Here is a 26999-nt window from a genome sequence, read left to right on the forward strand (position 1 = left end):
TAAAAGTAGCTGATAACTTCTGGATTTGAAATAAAAATAGTATGTGTTTGTGGTACAGCCGTGGATCAGTTATGCACTGCAAACGCAGCATATGTGAAAGCACTATAGCACGTGCTGCTCCTGCACCGCATACACACTGCACACGAAGGATGTGTGCAACGGGTGTCAGACTTAACTTTGTATGTTGTCGTTTACGCTAACTCACCACAGCTGCATCTTCTAAATAATGCCGCGAGTGGGGCTTGAGGAAGTGACGTCGTCTGCGTCTGCGCAGTGTGACCTGATGCAACCCCTGAAGTGAGCCAGGGGAAACAGAAATACTGCAAAATAATAATAATGTGACTAAACGAGACGAAATAACGTCATAACATTTCGTCTCGTCTCGTTTTGGTCAACGAAAATGAAGAGACATTTTAGCATAGTTTTTATTTTGTTAACCACATTTAGTCTTGTTTTTATTCGTCAACAATATTGCATTATACATTTGATTATAGTCATCATCACATGACCAGCATTTACGTTGCGTCTCGTCTCGTTTTCGTCACGTAATAAAGGTTCGTTGACGACGATATTTAGTCATAATTTTCGTTGACGAAAGCAACACTACAGGCGGCACTGAAAGACGCAGCGATTGTGGCATTTTTCTTAGGGATCCCAATTCGTCAGTCACTGACGTAACTCGTAGAGACTGACTGAATGGGAACATGTAGGTTACTAATGCACTGCTCGGCTCTTCAGTGAAAACTTTGTGAGTGTCTCTCTGATGGCTTCCTATATACCCGCAGCATGGGCCGTGGTTCGCGATGCAATCTCACTCTCCAATGTCCATTGGCAGAAACCTTGATTAGAAACCTTTTAATTCATATTTTTAATATTTAATTTACTGTTTGTTACAAAAACACCAAAATCACACAAATCCACTTACCAAAGTCCACTGACCGAAACGTAATATCTGTGTGAATGCATGTTTGTGTTTATTTGTGTAGTGTACATTATGTTTTGACTTTGTCATAATTATTGATCCATTGATGTCTTCAACAGGTAGAGCAGCTCACTGATGAGCAGAAAAATGGTATGGCATAGTAATACTATACGGCATTTGGTCTCAGACTGGCCAAAAATGTTATGTTATATGTTTTAAAATGCTTCTAAATTATATATATTTTTTACTACCTACAGTGCTGTAAAAAAAAAAGAAAAAGTACAACAGTGTAAAATAACAATGAAAATAGAAACAGCCCGCTTAAAGTCCCCCCACACTATTTAAATTGGATTTGAGATTTGGACATTAATTTGGCCCCCCAAGTCATTCCTTTGTAGTTTTGATTGTTTTGGGTCAATATGTCAAAAGGCCCACTTACGCTTGAGATTTAATTTTAACAAATGGCCTCATGGTGTCCTCAAGCACTCTTTGGTATCTACATTATTTTTAACATAAGAACGGACCATTTGTAACTTGAATGTGCGAGGCTTCCGGTGTTTTCCTCTTTCACTTATTTTACCTGTACACAAACACTGTTATGCTGCATGATATTGCAAACTGATAATTGTTATCAAATTGTTTTAATTATCATTTTTAATAAAAACACTGGTTTGTAGCACAAATAGTTTTGCTGTATACTGCATTTTGTTATTCTTCTAGTTATTTACCTATAGGCAGGGTTTAAATTGGGATTTATTATGTGGGGGGGCTCTCCCTAGGGGGGTCCGGGGGTATATGCCCCCCCGTGATTTTTTTTTTTGAAAAATAAACTATTAAATGGCATTTTCTGCAGAGTTTTGTGCAAAAGAAATGGATAAATTGAGTCTTACATGATATGTGAAAAACTGCAAGGTTAAGAGCATATTTGCATTGTTGTAGTATCAACAGGTATTAGGACATTTAGCATTTACATTACTGTTAATCAGCAGTGGTGGAATGAAACGAAGTACAAATAGCCTACTTCGTTTCTGTAGGCCTAAGTAGAATCAATAGTGCATACTTTTGACTTTTACTTCGTTACATTTTGCAGTAATTATTATACTTTCTACTCCACTACATTTCTACAACGTTTCGTTACATTTTCTGATCAGTTTTTCCCCCTGCCAAAACAGGGATTGAAAAAAAATGCTGTTTTCTGTGCTGATGCGGTGGTGACGCGTTCATGTAACATTTAAGGGTGCGCTGCCAATAAAGCACCTAAAAGCTGTCACTAAAAACCGGCAAAAGTAATGAATATGAATATGTAAAATATAGCAAGGAGACATTTTAATTGTTTATTAATAAACAAGTGTTTTCTGTGTCAGTGCCCTGCCTGCATAGATGAAGTTGACGATGCTATCCTCGCAATCTTTGCAGTAGTGAATGCGCCAGAGAGAAATGCACATTTCGGATTACACAAGCAGCGGTCAATTCACAGAATTACAAAAAAAAAATATTTTGCCACCTAAAAGTTAAAGATTTTTTGTGTCACGTCCACGGCATGTGTAGGGGTGAGCGGGGCACAAAGTAACGCTTTTTGACTTTCTCAGTTTGTGTAAATCTACTTATGGTTCAGAATATTTATTTTTTCCCACATTCATTTCCCACATGTCTACTACAATTATGTGTTTTTGTTTTATTAATACAGTGTATACTTTTTTCTTGATATACCCCGAAAGAATGGAAGTGAAATGTGACAACATGCCCCATAGGTGGGGTACATTGTAACATGTGTGGGGCACATTGTAACATGACCATATGACAGCTTAAAATGTTATCTGATCTAATAAAAAAAATATACAAAACAAACTAAAATATTTTCTAAATAAAATACAATTAAAAAACTTTTTCATATAAAATAATGGCAATTTTTAATAATTAAATATAAACTCATTTTTGAGTTTTGACTACGAACACATGAAAACACAGCTATACAACATAGTTCAAAACAAATAAATAATTAGTAATTTCTGAACATTGACTCTGTCTTTATTCACCTTTTTCTCACGTTTTCTCAATAAAATTAATAAAAGTATAGAATATAATAGCATATTTCTAATAGGGGCACATTGTAACGCAGTGTTACAACATGCCCCCGCCTGCACAACTGGGATTTAAACCCTGCTAGTGTCTTCTGCTAGTTAGCGAAGCATTAAAGAACTATCTCAACTGTTAAATAACATCTTAGAGATTAAAATAATATCAGATTTGTCTTATTTTAAATAAACACAAAAAATAGAGATGAAAAATTAACTTAAGTAATAAATTTACTTTTGCTATGGTTTAATAAATGTCTATGGATATCTTCCAAAAAAATAAAAAATTTAGCAGAATTTTTTTTTCTATAATAGTGTTGATATAGCAAATAGTAAATACACAAAGTTTCGTCATCCAAGCATGTGCGGAAGTATTTAAAACAAGCGTGTTACAACTAACCCCGCGTTAGGTTGTGCCCCGCGCTCCCCTAGCCTATTTTCCTCATATTAGGCTAAATATAAAACGCTTGATTACACATTGTATTACCTTGTTATGATATAGTGACCCATACAATGTGCCAAATATATTTTCCTTACCTTGTCTTTCAATGCAGGGCACTGTTTATACAACCAACGTTGTGCTGAACTTGACAAATAGCCTATAGATGCGCATGGCATGCGCGAGCGGTGCGCGATCATGGTCGACTGACAACGAGATTAAGCAGCTGAACAAGAATACGGCCGTGTCCCGATTGTTCTCATCTCAGCTCCGCCGAGACTAAATAGACATGCCATTTCAAAATCTTTCATTTATAATCAGAAATATGTTTTCAAAAGCATCACTTTCATCAAATTTTATGTGACATAATTTCCAGTAAGCAACTGACTGCAAACGATCAGGCTTATGTGCCGGGGCTGAGCCCCGGAGAGCCCCGGCCCAATTTAACCACTGCCTATAGCGGCTTATGAATTGGAAGTTGCCCACATTCACAGAAAATAGCTTACTTCCACGTTGTAAAATAAGATGGATAATGTGGAATTCATAGTTTACATTATGATAGCAAGTTTGCCTGGCCCTATGGCAGCAAAATAGCCACAAATAATTATAATATACTGGTGGTGATTCAAAGTTGGTATGAGGTTCTTGAAATGCATGTCACCAGATTCAAATGGTCTGATCGAAGACATTTTCAGGCATTGCATGAAGTATGGCAAAGTGACGCAACCGGGTTACATACGTAACCTCAGACATTCCCTTTCAAATGGAACTCAACGCTGCATCACGATGTTGATGCTATGGGAACGTTAATACCCACGTCGCCATACTGAAGGCATGCCTGACCAATCAGGTTGTGAAGTATGCAAAAGCACAAACCCTATGGTCCAAGAATGATTACCCAAAAGAGACGAACCTGGGGAAAACTCCATAATAAATATAAGTGAACGTGTATGGAAAGGGCTAGCCTGCCACAGCACAAACATATAAAAGTATAATATTTCTCCAAGAAGGTAGAAGTGAAGCATACTGCACGCCTCAAAGGAATGAGAACTGATACAGAAAGATTAACCCAAAAGGACATGAGTTCCTGGGGTTGAATCCATATTCAGACTGTAAAACCTTATAAACGTGCAGAGAGGACCAGCCTGCCACAGCACACTTTAGCTAGTTCCTTAGAAGTATTGTCACTCCTAGTAGAGTGAGCCCTGATACCTCAAATCAGCTGGACCGCCTGGGGGTGGAGTCTCCACTCTCCCGGGAGTGTGAGCTGTCGTGAGAGCGTTAGCTGCACGATTGAGATCACCCGGAATATGAATGGCACGAAGCAACTGGAGTCATTTCTGACTCCAGAAGAGGAGATGGCGGGCAAGTTGCGACATGCATCGGGAACGTAGACCACCTTGGCAGTTGATGTAGGCAACGGTCGATTTGTTGTCCGTCCGGACCGGTATATGCTTGTCATACAGCAATGGCAGAAACTGAACCGCAACTGCACGCTTCACCTGAGAGATGTCCACGTACCCTTTGGCCGCCCTGCCATCAAGGGTAGTGAGAGTGGAGAAGGCTCCAGAGTGGCTTTGGGCAGAAAAAGGTGCCTTCCACGACTTTGTTACCTTCTTGTGCACTTCTGGGAAGAAGGGCACCAGAGCGAGGCGCTGTTGCTCAGTGGACCCCACCCCTGGGTACCAATCATCCAGCCTTGAGGGTGGAGCAGCAAAGTTTCTCAGGAAGATGATCACCGCTGACGCACCGTCACACCAACACAGGAACACTTCCGGGTTCTGAAGTCCACATGTGTTAGATGAAAGCAGAGCTGAATCAACGTAGAAACGCTCGGCTCCGAAGCAAAAAACTTGCTGAATATGTCCCTGATCATTTCCTATACCCACAGCACAGGGCGTGGTTCGTGATGCAAATCTCACTCGCTAATGTACATCGTTCTGTTAACACTCGAAGATGATAAGGCTCTCAGGCACGATCCCAATTTGGCATTCACTGACGTAACTCGTAGTGACTGACTGAATAGGAACATCTGCCAAAGCCTCCAAAGCAGACCCACAACTGATCAGATTTACCTTACAAGGTTGAACGGTCGACTTAAATCCTTAGCGCCCTGACTGGACACAAAAGATTAAGCTTTTCTTGCTCCTCTGATTCAAACGGCGAGGGAGAAAAAGCTAAAAGGATGACCGAAAACAGTCAAAAACTGCACCTTATTAATGTAATCCGGCCTCAGGTGCAATATGACCTTAACCAGTTCAGAGGCGAAGTGTAGGCAGGATGGGACAACTGATAAGGCTTGCAAATCTCTTACCCTTTTTAGCGAAATTAATGCTAATAACAGAGCCACCTTGAGAGTAAGAAACCTCTCTGATGCTGACTCCAAAGGCTTGAATGGAATTTCAGCCATCTGGCACCATGAAGAAAGCAAGATATCAAGGAATGCCTCCCCACAGTTACTCCATCTATGTGGTTGTGGCAAGCAGATATAGCGGCCACGTATTCTTTAAGTGTAGCAGGGGATAAATCTGAAAAGCCATCCGAAACGCGCTCCTGTAAAAGCTCCAGAACTGAGGCAGTGTACTGGGTATGTTTGGTGCCTTGTGCACCAAGACTCAAAGAGACACCACTTCATGGTATAAAGTTTTCTAGTGGACGGAGCTCTAGCATTCATTCTAGCATCCCTGTATGGGGGTCGAATCCCATACCAACCCCAAAAAGGTTGTCCTCTGACTAGGAAAAAGGACGCTTTTCTTTATGTTCAACCTCAACTCAATGCCAAATCACCAGGTCCTTCGACTTGGTGAGTATGAGTCAATCGTCGATATAACTGAGAACATGGTCGCTGAGGAGCCAGAGCTGCATCCATGCACTTTGTGAATGCGCGAGGTGATAAAGCTAGGATGATACTGGTACACATTAGGGATGTAACGATTCACTCAACTCACGATGCAATACGATTCACAATACTGGTTTTGCAATGCGATTTTCTCACTTTATTTTTCAAATTAAGATTTAAGACAAAAAGTGTCCTTTTATTTCTCAGACAAAATGCTGCACATTTCTTTATAAAATTTGTATATATTTTATGTAATAATAACACTAAATTGACATTTTAAAACAATTCCCAAAAAAGTCAGAGGAATTGCAGAAATAAAGACTATAACATTTAAGTACAACAGTGACAGGGGTTTCACACTGTTATAAAGGCAAGATTTGAATATTATTTTATTAATTATTTTTATTTGCATCATTACACTTGCAAGAGTTAGAAAAACAGAACACATTTAGAAAAATATGCCATAATAATCAACCAATTATTGAACAAATCCATGTAGACATTTAGAGAAAGAGATACAACACCTGGTTCTGCAACAGCACAGCTTTCTCTGTGGAATACATCCTCGTGCTGGGCTTTCTCTTGGTGAGCACTGGAGATTTGAATGAGTCAATGTCAACATCTACGCGCTTGCCGTCGCCATGTTTGCTTCTGTTTGAAGGTGCGTGCACACTGGCGCAGAGAGAGCATTTCATTTCATTCCTATAGAAGTTGAGCTTCCAGCTCACGCACGCTCACAAACTCAACTTCCCTAGGAATGAACTGAAAACACTTGCTGCTATCGTTCCTGTAAAGCAAGTATACAGTAAACGCCTCTGCTGTTTAAAATGTGTATCGCGATTAGTTTAACATCTCAACCGACTTGAATCGTCGCATATTTTTATCGATTTTCAACCGGCTCCGAGTGAATCGTTACATCCCTAGTACACTTCGCCCCCGAAACTGAAAGCGATACCAGTCTGAACACCGCCGATTGCTTTTTGGCCGCCTGGAACCTGTCGACAACAGCATTGACTGTGTCACTGAACAGGCCTGATAGCTAAACCGTTTTACGCTGATGCCAAACAGGTGCTGCTACGTCGCAACCATAGCAGCCATTGCACAGTCAATAGAGCAACCGTCTGCTTAGGGGCACGGAGGACATGGTCTGTGTCCTGGCGGTGTTCCCTGACTGACTTAAAGTCAGTAGCCTCACCGGAGTCCAGGTCGTTGTCACGCTTTAGGCTGCATGAGGCACGTCGAGGCAGACTCAGAAGACAGGATGAAGTGACAACAAGAATTTTATATAAACAGAAACGTACCAAAACTACAACACAGTGTTGACAAGAACCGACAGAGAACAGAGAACAATGAGGAACTTAAATACACAGATGAAAATGGGAAGACAAGGTGACAACAGCTGAACATGGTGAGTAATGATGATGATCGCTGGCAGGTGTGGGTAATGGTGAAGTGAGTGCAGGTGTGTGCCGGAGAGGATGATGGGACATGTAGTGAAGACGGTGACTAACAGGTGTCTGTGACAGTCGTTAAGCAGGTCGGCTTGGTACACCTGCAGAATAGACATAGTTTGCAGGAATGCACCGGCCTGACCCTCTTTACCCACAAGGCTGGATGTAATTCTGCAAGGGCTCATGTAATTCTGCAAGGGCTCGTGGGTAGTGTGGGTTTCTTTAGGGTTGAGGCCAAGAGAGTAGACAAACTTCTTTTTGTTTCTTTTTTTGAACTCCTAACACAGAGAACAAGACTTCTCACACACATGCAAACAGTGGCTTGCTGAAGACAAAGAAGCTGGTGACGTGCATTTCAGGCATCTATTTATGGTCTCAGCTGATGCTACATCACCTGACCACACTTTTGACCAATCAAGATCGGTGTTTCCCACTGAAAACAAAAACTGGCTGAATTTAACACCCATGCACAACTAATAAAAAACAATAACAGCATTATTTATAGCCTCCCTGCTAAAAAAAAAAATTCAGCAATGCTGGTCACCAGCAGAAGTTATGTTTTGCATGCTGGGACTGTTGGAGAATTTTCCCTTGATTCATGCCTAAGTATGATGCAATGAAAATGACAAGCATGAAAAAATAGGTCCGAAAAGGATGAGAGAATGGAAAAATACCCAGTATGCATAAGAAATGCAAAGTGTCAAAATACTGTATGAAACAGAACACCATTATGTGAGGTTTTGGGATGTTTGACCAATAGAGAAGACACGTCTAATTGTGTCAAGGTCATCAGGCGTGACAGAGGGGAAGAGATAGATTTGAGGGTATCCATTGGAGACATGATGATATGAAAAAGGTATTAAAAATGGGTGCTGGATACTGTAACTTCAGATGACCAGCTGGCTTCTCCTTTATTGTTTGTACAATAGAGTTAATTCTTCTGACCTGGAACCTCGACTCTGAGAAACTTCTTTGAGACCTGAACCAAGGACTTTGAATTTGCTATAACTTAATAACTACTTTGAGACCTGAACCAAAAAGAACTTTGAATTTGCCACAACAGGACCAGCATGGGATGCTGGTTGCTGGTTTGCTGGTCCCCATGGGAAGCAGGAGTGCCTGTGGACCAGCTACACCAGCTTGAGAACAGCTGCTAGACAAGCACTATTCCAGGTCTAGCCAGAATAAACCAGCCTAGACCAACATGGAATTATTGCTGGTTTATGCTAGGTTTTTCAGCAGGGCTATATGCAATAAAGATTTACTAAACTGACATTAATTAACAATATCATTAAGTTGTTCATGACAGAGACACTATAATGTACATAAAACCTTAACTGACTGCTTAAGTTCTGTGGTTGTGTTTTGTAGAGTTCCGCGCAGCATTTGATATTTTCATTCAGGATGCTGAAGATGGCTGTATTAGCAATAAGGAGCTCGGAAAGGTAATGAGGATGCTGGGCCAGAACCCCACGCCGGAAGAACTCCAGGAGATGATTGACGAGGTGGATGAGGATGGTAAAGTCTAGAACAATCCAGAATAAGTAACATTCCAGAACCCTAACCTGTAATGTCAACAAGTGTTTTAGTCAAGTCCACCTAGACCAAGACCAAGTCAAGACCAAGACCAGTGTGTGTTGTGACCAAGAAAAGACCAAGACATTGTGGGGTTGAGACCAAGGCAGGGCAAGACCGAGTCAAGACTAAGACCAGACCAGGTCTCCTCAAATTCCTCTAAAAAAATCCCCATTTACTGCTTGAGAAATGTCTTAATCAATAAATACAATTAGAAAAATAAGACAATCTTTAGAGCTGTTACCAATCAAATGAAATCACTAACAACAAAATTCATCTTTGCACTGCAGAGATGGCACAGAAGCTACAATTCCAACTATGATAAATAATGTTGAGATTCATATTTTAAAAATAAAAATTTGTTTATTGAACGTTTGTATAAAATCAATATCACGTTTGCAATTGTGCTCTTGTTCTCTTGTTCATGTGACATATCATATGTTATAATATAAAAAAACAAGATCTCATACAAGTAATTTTTGCAATCATATCTTGAATTTGACTTAATATGATATGGCCACAGTCATATCAGCTTGTACTCCAAGACTGGTTGCCCACTGAAGCTAAGCAGGGTTGAGTCTGGTCAGTACCTGGATGGGAGGCTCCTGGGAAAAATAGGTTGATGCTGGAAGAGGGGTTATTGAGGCCAGCAGGGGGCGATGCCCACCCTGTGGTTTGTGTAGGTCCTAATGCCCCAGTAAAGTGACAGGGACACTATACTGTAACAAGCACCATCCTTCAGATGAGACGTTAAACCGAGGTCCTGACTCTCTGTGGTCACTAAAAATTCCATGGCACTTCTCGTAAAAAGTAGTGTGTCCTGACCAAATTCCTTCCATTGCCCTTATCAATCATGGCCTCCTAATAATACCCATCCACTGAATTGGCTCAATCACTCTCTCTCTCCTCTCCACCTATAGCTGGCGTGTGGTGAGCGTGTGGTGCTTAGTCTAGTATGTTAGACTAGTGCACTTGCGCTAGTGCACGTTTTCACTGCGTGATTTAGTTCATTAAATTGCATTTATAATGCCCTCAATATTCAAGAGAATGGGAAAAAAATACCTCTGTATGTGTCATGTACTGCTCCGAGACAAGGAGGTTGAGGATCCAAATGCAGTACTTATTTTGAAAGGGTAATCCAAAGACGTAATCCAAATCCAGGCAAGGGTCATACACAAACAAGCAATCCAAACAATAACAGAAAAGGGCTGAGGCAAGGAGAGAAATCCGAGGGAACAGGCAGAGAATCAAGGTGACCAGGACACAAGAGAAACAGGATACAAACACGCTCAGAATTGCAATACAAACACTAAACAAGACTTCGCAGGGAATGAATCTGAAAACCAGGCTTATATGGGGTGAGCTAAACAAGGTAATGACATACTGGTGAATGTGATCATGGCTGATTAGTCTGGGCAAAGGATTATGGGAAATGTAGTTTGTGGATGTGTGGTGATTGTCCGGGTTGGAGTGCCCTCTGATGGTTATCCCGGGCACTCTCACTGGTGATCGTTACATAGCCTGCCCTCAATTTCCCACAAAAATTGTCCAGAAGGGAGGTGGAGCGGAGGCGGACCCGGGGGCAGGATGGAGGGCCAGGCCCGTGGAGCGGAAGAAGACCTGGAGAGTGAGGCGGAGCAGGCATCCGGGGCGGAGCAGGCATCCAGGGCGGAGCTGGCCTGGCAGGTGTCCGGGGCGGAACAGGCAGGGCAGGCGGCCGGGGCAGAGTAGGCGTCCAGGGTGGATGCGACGCTTCAGGTGGCCAGGGAGGTGCCGGTTGCTCAGGTGCAGAAGTGGCCATCTTGTCCGAAGACACCGGCGTAGAGTCGGCCATCTTGTCCAAAGACAAAGGCGTAGTTGCTTCCATCTTATCCGAAGACAGAGGCATAGAAGCTGCCATCTTGTCAGAGGACACCGGCGTAGACACAGGCGTAGAGGTGGCCATTCTGTCCGAAGACACAGGCGTGGGGGGCGGCCATCTTGTCCAAGGACTCTGGAACGGTGGTGACCATCTTGGTTGAGGGGTCACGGGATGGAGTTGATGTGTGTGCTGCCCACATACACAAAATAGCCGTGGCCATGATGATCAGCGCTGTATCATCTGGAGCTGACTCAGGCACAGCGGCCATCTTGTTCGAGGAATCTGGAAGGGCGGCCATGACAGGCCGAGGCTCTGGAAGGGCGACCTTGACGTGAAGAAGCTCAGGCTCGGCAGGCATGACGTGAAGAAGCAGACCTGGGCATGCTGGTGACTGTGGTGGGCCAAGCTCCGTGGCCACTGGATCTTGGAGTGTGATGCCCCTCCCCAAAAAACGTTTAGGGGACATGTCCTCCTCAACTTCCCCAACAGTGAAGGAGGAACCACTTAACAGCAAAGCATAATGTATTGTTCTAGAATAAGTTTGTTCTGTCCTCTAGGCATAAGCATTCTTATGGGTTCAGCTAAGCCATGACAATACAAGTCCTTAAAAACAGCATCTTTCCAGTTTAACTAGTTGGCGAGAGCACAGAACTGTTCAGTGTAGACCTCTATAGTACAGGTACCTTGATGTAGAAACAACATTTCCTCTGCTGGATCCATGTAAGGCGAAGTCTTCAGTCACGTACTGCTCCGAGACAAGAAGGTTGAGGATCCAAATGCAGTATTTATTTTGAAAGGGTAATCCAAAGACGTAATACAAATACAGGCAAGGGTCATACACAAACAAGCAATCCAAACAATAACAGAAAAGGGCTGAGGCAAGGAGAGAAATCCAAGGGAACAGGCAGAGAATCAAGGTGACCAGGACACAGGAGAAACAGGATACAAACACGCTCAGAGATGCAGTCTAAACAACTAACAAGACTTTGCAGGGAATGAATGTGAAAATCAGGCTTATATGGGGTGAGCTAAACAAGGTAATGACATACTGGTGAATATGATCATGGCTGATTAGTCTGGGCAAAGGATTATGGGAAATGTAGTTTGTGGATGTGTGGTAATAGTCCGGGTTGGAGTGCCCTCTGATGGTTATCCCGGGCACTCTCACTGGTGATCGTTACAGTATGTCTTTTATATTTATATCATTTAGTATAGTAGTTAATCAATATCACACAAATTTGTAATCAGCATGATTACAAATGTGATATTGATTTTATACAACAGTTCAATAAACAATAAGGTAATATTAAGTGACTTACATTTTAGACTCAGTATTGCCTGTTTTTGCTCCATTTCGCCAACGAAAATAGTTCCAAACAAAGACACAGGACTGTTTTGTGTTTTGTTTTGAAACAAAATATTAATTCCTGAATGAATCAGCAGTTTGAATGAATCGTTGAAACTCAATGACTCACTCATTAATCGTGACTTGCTGCCACCTATTGGCGGTTTTACTTTAATAATTAAAGCATCTTTTCATTTTTTAAATCATTTCTAATCTCAATATTCAACGTTTTATGTTTAAAACTTTAAAACATTATTTCTGTGTTTTTAACTGCAGGTTAAATGCATTCATGTCCCTCTGATCTGCATTAAACAAACAAACAAAAAATGTTGATACTGATTTCATTTGATTGTTAACAGCTCTATTGTGTCTTATTATTCCAATAGAATTTGATTTAATGTAATAATTTGACAAAAAATGATGCATGCATTTTAAATTAGGTAAAAATGGCTTTATAAAGGGAAAAAATGCCCATAAAAGGTAAAAATCATTTTAATCTTTTTTGGAAAAGTTGATTTCTGTCACTGCTGCAAATTGACCACCATATAGATTATGAAGAATATCAAAAACGTTAGGAGTCAGCTGTCCACGGCAGTCCTAATCCTGCAAAGGTACCAGCACAATAAAATCACTCAGCAAAATATTGTCTAATTGTCGTTATCGATAAAATCCCAGAAAATATGGAGATACTGTATAATTTTTTGTCAATATCACACACCCCTAATCCCTTGTTGATTTCTGACCTGGCACAATATCTGTTTCTGACCTGGCATCATAATCAGTAACATTTCTAATTTGATTTCTTTTCTCACTGTTTTTGCCAGGTCAGAAATAAAAATATAAAATATTGCATTTGTTGCAGGAAGTTTACATCCAATCACAGTAAAGATGTTAACAAATAAATCGGACAATACACTAGAAATTGAGTGAGATCCCCACTGTTGTGGTCTTGATCTGTCTTGAAATAAAATCCTGAGTCCTCTTAGTCTGAGACAGAGACAAGAGCAAGTGCAAATGCAGTCGAGAACAAGACAAGACCAAGACCTTCAAGAAATGCTCAAAAATGAGGTACTGCAACACTAATCTCAACTAAAATACACTCAGTTGTAGCAATCTCCTATATCTTACAGGAAATAGCAAGGCAACTCTGACTTTTAACAACGTTACAATGATAAATCTTCATAAAAGCCGACAATCTGTTTGGAGTCTCAGAGGTTTTGATATTATCGTCCAACTTTCTCCATTCAAGGAATGGGTCCCCAAAAATGAAAATTCTGTCTTCATTTACTCAGGACATAAGTGTAAAAGTAATCTACAACTACCAAGTAAGGATGGGCACATCGATACTGCAGTATCGATATAGATACCTTTACAAATATATATATATATTAGAATGATATTAATAGTAAATGTGTGTTTTTGCATCTCTTTCAAATGTTTTAAGTACTTTTTTTAATATTTGTGCCAAAACCCAGACATTTTTAGCTGGCCTGTGACACATGACTGTGAGAAGCGAGTGTAGAGCCAATGCAGGATGGCAGAAAGGAAACATACAGTACTGTAGTATGGTGTGGTGCTAAATGTACAGCAAGATGCAATGATATACAGTATGATACATGGTATTTTATTTTATTCATATTTATGTTATAATAAATTACTTTATTATTAATCACAATATTTATATAAAATACAAGATTATTTTTTACACCTATTGGTACACATTTTTATTTAATTGTTCTCATATTTGGTTTTGTGATAAATTTGTTATTAATGGCAAGTATGTGTCATGTAGTAGTGATTTGAAAAATGTGAAAAAAACATTAAAATCCAGTATAAAGTGTATAAAAAATAAAATGTCAGTGCATGTACTTGTCACATTCACCGTCTGTCTTCTCCGTACTACAGTTCCCAGAATCCTCCTTCATCATCACCTGCACCTGCTGTTCGTCATCATCATTATCTTAACCTCCTTCACCTGTGTTCCTGTTATCATCATCTGCATCACCTATCTTGTGTTCATCTGTGTGTGTATTTAAGTTCCTGGTCTTCACTTGTCTTTTGTTGGTTATTGTTTGTGCACTAGCACACTGTTTTGAGTGTGTTTGGATTTTGCCTATGGAAATAAATATTGAGTATTTTGTATCTTCGCTTGACCTTCGTCTTCTTCTTCAACCCGCTGATGTTACAGTACTGTCATTGCAGTTCTGAAATGAGCATGTGCTAAAACGATTGTTTGTGCATGTGTGCAGGCAGTGGTACAGTGGATTTTGAAGAGTTTTTGGTCATGATGGTGAGATGCATGAAAGATGACAGCAAAGGAAAGTCAGAAGAAGAACTGGCCGAACTCTTCCGTATGTTTGATAAGTATGTGTGTCCTTAAACTAAAGTAAGATAACTAATCTGTGGTGGGTTTAGTGGTTTCTGATGGTTTTTGATTGGTTCTGGAATACAGGAATACAGATGGGTATATTGATCTTGATGAACTGAAGCTGATGCTGGAAGGTACAGGTGAAACCATCACTGAAGATGACATTGAGGAACTGATGAGGGACGGAGACAAAAACAATGATGGAAAAATCGATAATGATGGTAAGCATGTGTTATTGTTGTCTTATACTCAAGTTCACTCAACAACAACAACACGAATGCATAGAGTTCTTTCCCAATTAAAGAAAACATAGAGATCCCTCCCATTAAACTAGGAATCTGAAACTTTAGTATGTTCCCCTCTGAGCAATCCTCTTAAACTCTGCAGAGTTTGATTATGCTGCATTAAAACCACTTACTTAACTCCTTCCTCACCATTAATGGAATTTTCCATCATTTATGACACAATGCTTCCCCGCCATTGACAGAATTTTCCGACAACCCATGTTCCCTTTCGAGGGAACTTCTACACGGTGTCAGCAGCTGACGCTATGGGACGTGCCCTTGTGGAACCCGGTGTCTGTGGCACGTGTACAAGCACATGACTGACGCAGTGTGATGGCGTTGTAAGGTGCGCCCCAGTGTATCAGAAAGATGCCTGAGAACACGTCGTCAGCTTCTTAGTCTTCAGGAAGCCGCTTGTTTGTGTGCTGTGTGAAGATAGCAGTATGTGTAAAAGAAAGGATAGAAGGTCAGCAGAATGTGGCGAGCAGACAGTTCAAACACCTTCCTGTGTTCCTCTATGCTCTCGTTTTTAAACGCCTGCCGATGGTCACGAGCTGTGTGTTATCTGTCTGGGATCTCGCATTGAGGATGTGGTGTATATCTGCTAGATCTGTTTCCGGCTCCATGCAGCATCACACTGAATACGATGAGCTAAGGGAGCTCGTGACTCACGCCACAGCACGATTAAGCTTGAATCTAATTAAGCTTGTTTGGTTCATTCGGCTTTGAGTTATTCGAATGTAGAGGGGGTCGGTGAGAAGGGTTATGGGTGAATGCCTCAGGTGAAAATCAATTTAGCGAATTACCTTTCCTTGGGCACATCCTCATTGCTGAAGGCTCCCGTTTTGACCTCTAAACCATATCAGACGACATTGAGGTTGGTGGGCAGAGCGTATGTGGCGGCTGGAGAAACTGGTGGAGCTTTACACACTATGGCAGTACTGCAAGCTTACCAGGATCAAGGGGAGGGCTTATCCCCTAAAACAGTCTCTGAACTCTGATAGTCACCGATCCAGCCAAGCAGGCGGCCCGCTATATTGGCCGGTCCATGGCTGCTATGGTGGCGATGGAGGGGCATCTGTGGCTTAATTTGTCAGGGATCAAGGACTCAGATAAAGCTGTGCTTGTTTGACTCCTGTCTCACCCTCGGGACTGTTTGGCACACACTCTGGACAGGTTTAGAGAGGCGAGTGGGGGCAAAGGCCCCGTAACAGGAGAAATTTGCACACAGAGCAGGGAGCTGTGGATGAGACAAAGAAAGAGGAGAGTGATTGAGCAGGGCTGAGGCCCAAGCTCTTACCCCCCTTTTTTAATTTCTTTCAGCTCCTCCTAAATTGTCTGTGCCCTTTCCAGGAGCAAGTTCCTGTGGAGAAGAGCAAAAGGCGAGTCTGGCTAAAGCAAGCTCTTCTTCTGAGGAACTGGGAGCGCAGAGAAACAATAATAGATCTGGGTGTTGGGGGAAAAAGGAGGTCATTGGCTTAACTGAGGCTCTGTCTGTTTTCTGGTAGCTCTGCTCTAAGGGGTCTAGACTCTCCTCGGACTAGTTTAGAGTCCTTTTGAGCATAGAAGCTTCAGGACCTTCCTAACATTGTTATGGGAGCAAGGTGTACTGCTCGCCCGCTGACACTTTAATGGTTCAGGGCTGAGGCCTCCAAGCTTAGTGCTTAGTTTGTTAGTTTGAGATCTACAAGCAGGCATTGGTAAGCATGGCATAGTTGGTATGACGTCCACATAGCATCAGGGGTAGGAGACACATCTTCTGTAAGAGTACAGAATCTCCTGATCAAAAACACAGGTGAAAAAGAAGCAGAAACAAGCAATAGAAGAATTGATTATGCACATGGTGTAGTCTTTGAAAAATAAAACTCGATTTTCTTAACTTTTTGTTAAAAATTTATTTTTATGAAACTTACCCACATTCAAGTGTTTATTAAAAAAAAAGAATGCATGCAGCTTGAAGATTGTTGTTGTTGTCTTTCTTTTGATATATTGCATTTTCAGACATTTTGATGAAATGCTCAATTTGATCAGAAAAGTCAGCAATGGTTTCAGGAGGCAGTGTCCATGCTGTGATGTTTTGGAATGATGAGAGATTGCTTTAAATGTTTTGCAATGTTGCTACAGAGACAGTATTTGTTTCACAACCCTTTAAAGGGGCATTCCACCCATTTGAACATTGTTTTTTATTTAAAGTGGGTCATATGTAGTCGAAATGTAAAATAAATTTTGAATTTGGTGCCTTCGTGACCGAGGAAAGACAAAAAATAACTTCAGGACGCATTTGTATGAAAGACAACAACTCCCACAATGCACCACATTGCACAGCTCTGCAAGCCACTCCCACTAATCCAGAAAGCGCATATCTGCCTATAAGAGAAATCACTCTTCCGTCTACAAGGCTAGCTACCACCAGAGCTTGAAATTCATTTCACACAAAATGTCTAGTTAGTTGGCGAACTCATTAGTGCATTACTCCTCGTTTGTATTTCTTTCGAAAAGGTGAATTATTGCATGGTACCTGGATGTTCAGTCAGAACATATGCGGTGCGAAACTAGGATAGTTCACAACACAAACGTCCGTGTCCTCGTCTGATTCAGAGATTTCGTCCAGGAGAAATTGTCATCGTTGAAATTCTTTGCCGCAGACGGACTCTATCTCTGTGTTCGTAGTTGCATAGTGAGATCACCGGCGCCACCAGTCCGCCCTAACTCGAGCCAGTCCGGGCTCCTCGTCCGCGGCAGGCAGGTCTTCTGCCTCGGCTGCTCTTCGCTATAATGCGGCTTGTAAAGGTAGCCACAAACACCTGATTCAAGCATCAGACTTCTGAAATCCTCTTCTTCTATATCATATTGAGCACTCTCCTCCGCTATTGTCATAACTTTACATCTGTCTCCACAGCGCCTGTTAGCTTAGCTTCAAACAAGATGGAGGATATTGCTTTCAGTTTCAGAGAGTAAAGTCCCACCCACTGATCTGTAATAGGTCTGTAGCGTGAGCGGGTCCCGCCCCGTGGGAAAGATGAGGAACGAGTGTCTGTAGTCTCAACAGAAATCCCCCCCTCTTACACTTCCTCCTACAATGACGCAAAATGACGATTTTTGCGTCATTGTAGGAGGAAGTGTAAGAGGTAAATAACGGATTTCTCCCGTCTCAGGGGAAAATGAGAGAGTGTTGCACGACCATTCAATAGTATGACTGGGTTTCTAACAATGCAAAGCTTAATGCAAATGGGTGGAGTGTCCCTTTAAGACCCAATGTGATGCAAATCTATCCTCGTCTCTGTCCCATGCATCTCCACTATCCTTCTATTGCAGAGTTCCTGGAGTTCATGAAAGGGGTGGAATAAAGGATGAAGGAATGTCTTCCTGGTGTTTCTACCTGGATTGTCAAACAAAAGGATAGTAAATATTCAAGCTTGATGAGAGACAATATAGACTGACAGATCCTCTATTGTTCTATCTTATTAATATGTGTATAATTCTACTCTATTCATTCTACTGCAGTTTGTTTTACACTTAAAGACATAACTATCCTAAAGGGATTCCCATAATCCACATCTTTCAATCTTTTTTTTTTTTAGTAAAGACTGAGTGTACATTTGAGAGTGTATTGTTTTCCAGCCTATGTCAAATTAACAAAATGCTACTTGTCTGCTTGTTCATGAAGACAGAATAAAGCTTTTGAATATTTTGGCCTGTTTTTTCCTTGAGTCATGCATTAAAACATAACAAGGATGCCCTCTTTCACAGACAAGGCTTAAGCCTAGTCCCAGGAGTTTGCATGTGTGGCAGGGTAAAGGAGCTTGTTTATTGGTTTATTAGAGGATGGGGAGAGGACCAATGAGGTGAGAGCAGCGCGAGTATTTAAAGACCTTTATTTTGACATCTGTTTACGTGGCTTGCTGATTCCGGGCTTTCTCCCCCCTGGCATTTCCTGTCCCACTCCAGGTTATCTCCAGGTATGTTAAGGCTAGCAGTGTTTTGTAATGGTGTGGATCGCTCTCTTGTAATCTGTATTATTTATAGTTTGATTTGTAGCATTACTGGTGGTGTAGGCATTGAATGGTGGCTGTATGCAGTCTCAGCTAACATAGCAAATGTGTGTGTGCTGGCCGGCGGACTGAACTGCGGCGGATTGAGTACCCATATATCGGGCATTTGGGCGGTGTTTATCTGTTCATCTAAACGTAAGTATCTCTTTCCCATTTTCCCTGGGGATTTCATAGACTTAATGTGTCCTGTTTGGTTAAAGGGAAAGAGATTTACTGCTCGTGCTAACGGTGTGTGAGTGTTGACTGGCAGATTGGTCTGCGCGCATTGTGAGTAACCATACACGGAGCGCGTGAGTGACGTCATCTAAAATTGTAAGTAGCGTATTCCCTTCTTATTTCAGCTGTTATAGATCGAGTCTAATGTTTAGTGTTTTATGACTTAAAGGAAACTTCCTCATCTGTAAACTCTATCTGGTGGGAGGACGTTAAGGAGATGCCGCTGCTGTTTTGCCTATAGGAAAAAAACAAAAAAAAAATCAAAACAGACACAATTACACCCAAGTCTCACCTAAAAGTCCCTGCCCTACTAGGTAAACCCTGCCGACTACGCCAAAATGTGGCGTTATTATAAGCAAGAGATTTAGAAACCACGATAAGTTTGTACCAGACTACGCCACCCTGGTGGAGAACCAGGGAAATACCTCAACGGAGGACACACAGGTAAGTATTACTCACTGAGGGCAAAGACTTAAACCAGTGAGACCAGGGTCACAATACAAAATATATTTTATTGTATTTAAAACATCACAATTATTCTTAAAATCACATGGTATAGAACATTTCTCTTCAGAGCCAGGTTTCTCAGGGACAAGGCAGGCCGGGCGCAATCGAGAGGTCATCCAACCCTCCCTAAACTCACCCCAAATCAGACTGCAAAGCACTGCAAGGAAATCGTGTCAATGTAAATCACACACTGTGACATGCGTGCCTCTAGATCACGACAACCGGCCTCCCCTGCTCCACCACGACTACACTGGCTCCTGGAGACACACAAAAGATGGTCAATTGATTAAAGAACATTTATACCAAAACACACAATAACATACACAAAGGTGTCACATCAAGAGCACTCCAACCTCCTCACAAGTGAGGCTAACGAGGAGCAGTGCTTAGTTGGCGGAACAGAATCCAGCGCCACACATAAATGAATTATGACGCAAGAAAACCACGGATTAGTCTGAAATAATGTTAAGGAAAATCACTAGACATAATGACTACTAGTGATAGTTCACACGCCGTAGTTACAAAATTAATACCACACAGTGAGACAAAACAACTGTAACCCCAAAAAACAAAAGAAACTATAAAGAATCAAAATATTAAACCAAATAAGCAAAACAGCAGCGGCATCTCCTTAACGTCCTCCCACCAGATAGAGTTTACAGATGAGGAAGTTTCCTTTAAGTCATAAAACACTAAACATTAGACTCGATCTATAACAGCTGAAATAAGAAGGGAATACGCTACTTACAATTTTAGATGACGTCACTCACGCGCTCCGTGTATGGTTACTCACAATGCGCGCAGACCAATCTGCCAGTCAACACTCACACACCGTTAGCACGAGCAGTAAATCTCTTTCCCTTTAACCAAACAGGACACATTAAGTCTATGAAATCCCCAGGGAAAATGGGAAAGAGATACTTACGTTTAGATGAACAGATAAACACCGCCCAAATGCCCGATATATGGGTACTCAATCCGCCGCAGTTCAGTCCGCCGGCCAGCACACACACATTTGCTATGTTAGCTGAGACTGCATACAGCCACCATTCAATGCCTACACCACCAGTAATGCTACAAATCAAACTATAAATAATACAGATTACAAGAGAGCGATCCACACCATTACAAAACACTGCTAGCCTTAACATACCTGGAGATAACCTGGAGTGGGACAGGAAATGCCAGGGGGGGAGAAAGCCCGGAATCAGCAAGCCACGTAAACAGATGTCAAAATAAAGGTCTTTAAATACTCGCGCTGCTCTCACCTCATTGGTCCTCTCCCCATCCTCTAATAAACCAATAAACAAGCTCCTTTACCCTGCCACACATGTTTGAGCTGTTTTAACTGAAAGCAACTTGCATTGAAATATCTTGCAATATTTCAGTGCCATTGTTTTGTCTCAAGATGCACAATAGTAATTTTTCTTTTTCCTGTGGCACATTTTAAAAAGCTACTTAAATGAGAGTATTAGAGAGTTATACTAGCATCACTAGTATTTATGGGATGGTCAAGTCACTTTCATTTATATAGCACTTTTAACAGTATAGATTGTTTCAAATCAGCTTTACAGTGATAATAGGAAATTACAGTAACAGAGATTGTTTTGGCTTTACAGCAGCTCTAGAATAAAGTTATTGTCCAGCTAACCCTTACGAAAAAGTATACTTCAAGTTAATTTTATTAAGTATACTTAAGTAATGTTCAAGTATATTTTTAAGTATACTTTATGTAGTAAGTATACTAATATCAATGTGTACTTGTAAACTTGTAAGTGTACTATTTCAATACTGCTTAGGACTAAATTGGCCCACTTTTAGTATATAAAAGTTTAAGTGTACTATAAGTGTAACAGTAGTAGACTTTAAGTACACAACTAGGTTTCTCATTTGTAATCCATCTGTACTACAAGTGAACTTATAAGTATACTAGTAGTTTAATATTTTAATACAAGTAGTACATTGTTTAGTTTATGAAAGTGCACACTGAAGTGTACTCAGTAAACTACAAGTTTAGTAGTTTATAAGTTTTCTTTAAGTGAGCATTACATTATACTATATATTTATATATTATTTTTGCACTTGCAGTATACTATGTTCAAATGTAGATATTATTTTTTATACTTGAAAAATACCTTTAACTGTACTTTAATTTGAAAAACATTTATTAGCTTCATGCATTATTTTTTCAACACTTGAATGTCGGTAAGTTTCATAAAGAAAGGCAACATTTTAAACAAAAAGCTGAGAAAAATCATGCTTTGATCATATTCAGAACGATGATCAAAACACAGATGGAGTAGATCGAGTCCAACACCCCCAAAGCTTCACAGTCGTTTTCTCTTCATGGGTTCGACATTTCATTTGGTAACATTAAGCAGTTTTGATTTACATGCTGTTTAATGTTTGATGATCACGTTATTTTACATTTGTGTGAGCAATCTTATATCACTTGTTTCAGCTTCTTACAATCTTATGTATTAGCTTCTATCTTTGAATGTCCATGCTTGAACAAGATGACACCTTGAAGCCAGGCATGATCTGAGTGTCGACGGTACCGCACAATGACCTTCTGGCCAACCTCTAAAGATCTGAGCTTCCTGGAAGGTGCATCGTGAGAGTTTGAGAACAACAGCGGATGTATCTGGTTTTAGCAGTGTGAGACGGATACGAGGCTGTTTATTCAGAAACAGTTCAGCAGGTGTTCGCTCTGTTACTGTATGGGGAGTGTCAACAGAAAATGAGCCAGGCGTAGATGAGGTGCTACAGATTGTGCTCGTGATCTTTCCCATGCTTTTTTGAAAATTTGTACCACTCGCTCGGTTTGATCGTCTGTGGCTGGATGATATGGAGGAGACAGAACGTGACGCACATCATTATTCCTTAGGAACTCCTCAAACTCCCTGGAGGTGAATGGTGGGCCATTGACCGATACCAGCTCTTTTGGGAATCCATAGGCAGCCCAGAGATGACACAAAAGGTTTATAGTCTCCTGCATTGGTCAGCTGAGTAGGAAAGATTTCCACCCATTCTGAATGAACATCCACAATGACTAAGAAGTGTTGCTTGTCTATTTCTGCATAGTCTACGTGAATGCGCTCCCAGGGTGTTGTTGTCCATGACCCTGGGTGAAGAGGAGCACAGGGTGGTTGGTTTCACCCCAACTCACATGGAGCGCACTTACTTACAAAGATCTGAATGTCTTGGTTGAGACCCGGCCACCAGAGGTATCCTCTTGCCAATGTTTTCATTCTTATTATGCCTGGGTGACCCTCATGTTTATGATCAATTAGCAGATGGAACTTCTTTAAAAGAGGAAGAATCAGATGATGTTATTACAAACAATGATATTATTAATAAAAGATTTAAGCAATTTTATGAACACTTGTATACATCAGAGGTTAAAGATGATGACCCAGATTCCTTTCTTAAATCGGTCAAATTACAGCGCTTATCAGATCATCAAAAGGAAGATATACGGAAAGTCTTTACAACCTCTGAGATTGAAGCGGCAATTAAGGCATTTCCCGAAAAAAAGGCCCCAGGAATAGATGGTCTCCCTATCGAATTTTACTCAACATTTTGGCCAAATATTAGATCTTTGTTCCTGGAAGTTGTAAATTCATTTGTTAATCAACAAAAGTTGCCAGAAATGTATCTTTCAACTATTTCTGTGATACCAAAACCAGGTCGTGAATGTAATAAGCCTTCTGATTTCAGGCCTATCAGCTTAATCAATTGTGACAAGAAAATCATAACAAAAGTAATGAATAATAGATTGCCACTAATCCTACCTAGCATTATCCATCATAACCAAGCTGGGTTTATTCCTAATAGGGATCTTAGAACTAATGTTAGAACATGTATATCCTTAACACAATATGCAAAAAAACATAATATAGATTTGACTTTGATGGCGGTCGATGCTGAAAAGTGCTTGAAACATTTGAATTCCCAGTAGAATTTATCAATATGGTAGAAACTGTGTATAGAGCCCCCAAAGCACAAGTCTACACCAATGGCATTCTATCTGAGGCATGTTCGTTAAGCCGTGGAACTGCTCAAGGCTGTCCATTATCTCCAGCGCTGTTCGCGATGGCTATTGAACCCTTGGCTGAGAAAATAAGACAGACAGATAACATAACTGGTATCACTATAGGCTAAAACGAATATAAATTAAGCTTATTTGCTGACGATTTGTTGTTGTATCTAAGTGATGTGGACATTTCAATCCCGAGTGTAATCAATATAATGAGTCAATTCTCAAAAATTTCAGGTTATAAAATGAACAGTGGCAAAACTGAAATTTTGACTTTTGGCCAAAAACAAATAAACCCAGAAGTATTTAAACAATTTAAAGTACAAAGCTGTAAAATTAAATATTTAGGTTGTTATATCAGTGCAAACAAAAAACAATTGTATAAGAGTAATTTTTTAACACTGAAAAATAATCTAAAACATAATCTCAACTACAGTGATCTCAAGTTGAATTTAATTGGTAGAATAAATCTGGTAAAGATGATGTGGCTCTCTAAGTTTATTTATTTGTTTCAGTGTATCCCGCTGACACCACCAAAAACCTTTTTCAAGGAAATAAATTCCATAATTACATCTTTCATTTGGGCTGGAAAAACCCCAAGAATAAAAAGAAATCTATTGTTTTGCTCCAAACGGGAAGGAGGGTTAAACCTCCCTAATATGGAATTGTATCAGATAGCAGCTCAGATGTTTTATATTGATCATATTATTAATAATACTAATGAAGACCCATGGCTGGTTATCGAAAATCATAAACTACAACCAAATAGTTTATTATCCATCTTGTTCTCCAAGAAAAAAGTAAAGACTGATAACTTTGTTGTCAACAGTACATTAAATATGTGGAAAAAAAACAAGCAGATTTTAGGGATGGAGATCGGTACTCCAACACATATTAAAATTTGGAACAATCCGTCTGTTAAAATTCAAGGTACTAAATTAATGTGGAAAACTTGGATGAATGGAGGTATTGAAACATTATCAGGTATTATTAGTTCAAATGATATATCCTCATTTGATACACTGAAAGATAAATTTAAATTCAATGCCGTGCGCGCCAAGCATCCACTACATATGTCCCAGGGGAAACCCGGCGTGGGCTCGCACACGTACATAAGCACCCAGCAAGGGATATTAGAGCGGTGTGGCCGGTCCAAACTATAATTCATCAACCCTTATAGTGCAGCTCAACCAGGAGAGTCGAATCACGACTTAGACTGATAACAGCCTAGCCTGCAAGGCGGGAACTTCTAGGTTATAGAATCTGACAAATGTAGAGGGGGAGGCCCAGCCTGCCGCCATACAAATATCATGAATAGAAATCCCGCTGGACCAAGCCCACGATGAGGCCATACCTCTAGTGGAATGAGCCCTGATGCCCAGAGGGCACTGCAGGTCTTTAGACGCATAAGCTGCCGCAATAGCGTCCACTATCCATCTGGACAGACTGTGTTTCGAGGTGGCGAGACCCCTGGTGCGCCCACCAAATGAAACAAAGAGCTGCTCCGAGCGCCTGGAGGCGGCGGAGCGCGTGATGTAAATTCTCAGCGCTCTGACAGGACAGAGGAGGTTACCGTCAACTGCCGGCAAAACCGAGAGCGAGATGATCTGTGCTCTGAAGGGGGTGCCGATCGCCTTGGGGACATAACCATGTCTCGGTTTGAGGATGACTTTAGAGTCATTTGGTCCGAACTCGAGACACGCAGCGTTAACAGATAGCGCGTGTAAGTCACCCACGTGTTTGACTGAAGACAGAGCTATCAGAAAAACAGTTTTGAGCATGAGGTATTTCAGATCCACAGTTTTTAAAGGTTCAAAGGGATGAGCTTTAAGGGCCTCCAAGACCAAAGAAAGATCCCAGATAGGAACCGATGGGGGCCGCGGGGGATTCATCCTCCTGGCTCCTTTAAGGAAGCGGATGATGAGCTCGTTCCTCCCTATTGCGCGTCCTCCTCCCACGTCTGGTTCTCCCATCGCGGGGCTATGAGGAGCACCGAGTGGCGCGCTTCCCTGATTCTCCTGATGACCTGTGGTAACAGTGAGATCGGAGGGAAAGCGTACAGGGGGCAGCTGGGCCAAACCTGGGCCAGTGCGTCCTCGTTCTTCGAAAAGAACCTTGGGCAATGAGCGTTGTCTTTCAATGCAAAGAGGTCGACTTTCGCTTTGCCGAAGTCTTTTGCTTTCGCTTTTTTTTTCTTTTCTTTTTTCCTGTCTGCAGGTGCAGGGACCATTCCCCCGGGGGAACATTGTCCCTGGACAGTTTGTCTGGGCCATCGTTCAGGTGACCCGGCACATGCGTGGCTCTGAGCGAACGCAGTGAGTGCTGAGCCCAAACGAGGAGGCGTTCTGCCAGAGCGCAGAGATTTCTGGATCTGACACCGTGTAACCCTGACTTAATTTCAGGATTAATAATACGAATTGTATATAGTTTAAATCAATTATAACGTATAGTTATATGATTGTTAACTGAAATATAATGTAAGAGGGAAAAAAATAAATAAATATGGAAGAGGAATAATTCGAATAAGATGTATTATAGAATTGACCAATGAGAGAAGACTGAGAAACTCCGCCCTGCTGAGTCAGTAGAAGCAGCGCAATCTATAACGAAGCAACCAAGAGGTAGCAATAAGCTAGAGCAAGTATTCTCTAAAAAAGAAGGAAATAGGTGTAAACTGTTGATTTTGTCTAAAAACGGTTTGGATTTTATGAAGAGACAGTTGTGTTCTCCTCCTTACGACTGCTAGGAGGACTTTGCGGGCTCAGGTTTCAACGCGATCTTAGGCCGGGGTCCCCGGGGGGGAGGCGGCCTGTGACGGCTGGTTGAGCGCGATCTAGGGCGGCCGCCCTGTCGTCGCTGCGAAGAAGACGGAGGCTGAGACGAGCGCTGCGTAGAGCTTCGTGCAGGAGGCTGAGCTTGGGAGCGGCCTGCAGTCGAACTCGAGCGCCGTGGCAGGAAAAGTTTCATGGCCTGCATAGTTTTCTGTACCTCCGAAAACCGCTTGACAATCCCGCTTACCGCTGGGC

General features: G+C 41.3%; 1 protein-coding gene across 1 annotated transcript; it reads left to right on the forward strand.

Annotated features, from left to right (window-relative positions):
• Positions 1 to 149: 149 nt before the first annotated feature.
• On the forward strand, positions 150 to 18506 carry LOC311073728 (troponin C, slow skeletal and cardiac muscles-like; the record flags this gene model as incomplete). The annotated part of the gene is made up of 6 exons (XM_084099668.1): positions 150 to 179; positions 1042 to 1072; positions 9098 to 9244; positions 14757 to 14871; positions 14960 to 15096; positions 18475 to 18506. 6 exons carry the CDS (start codon positions 150 to 152, stop codon positions 18504 to 18506), a joined length of 492 nt encoding a protein of 163 aa, XP_083955794.1.
• Between the last annotated feature and the right edge of the window lie 8493 nt (positions 18507 to 26999).

Source organism: Abramis brama (assembly GCF_963993115.1).
Source record: "Abramis brama genome assembly, chromosome: 22".
In the NCBI taxonomy this organism is placed as follows: domain Eukaryota; kingdom Metazoa; phylum Chordata; class Actinopteri; order Cypriniformes; family Leuciscidae; genus Abramis; species Abramis brama.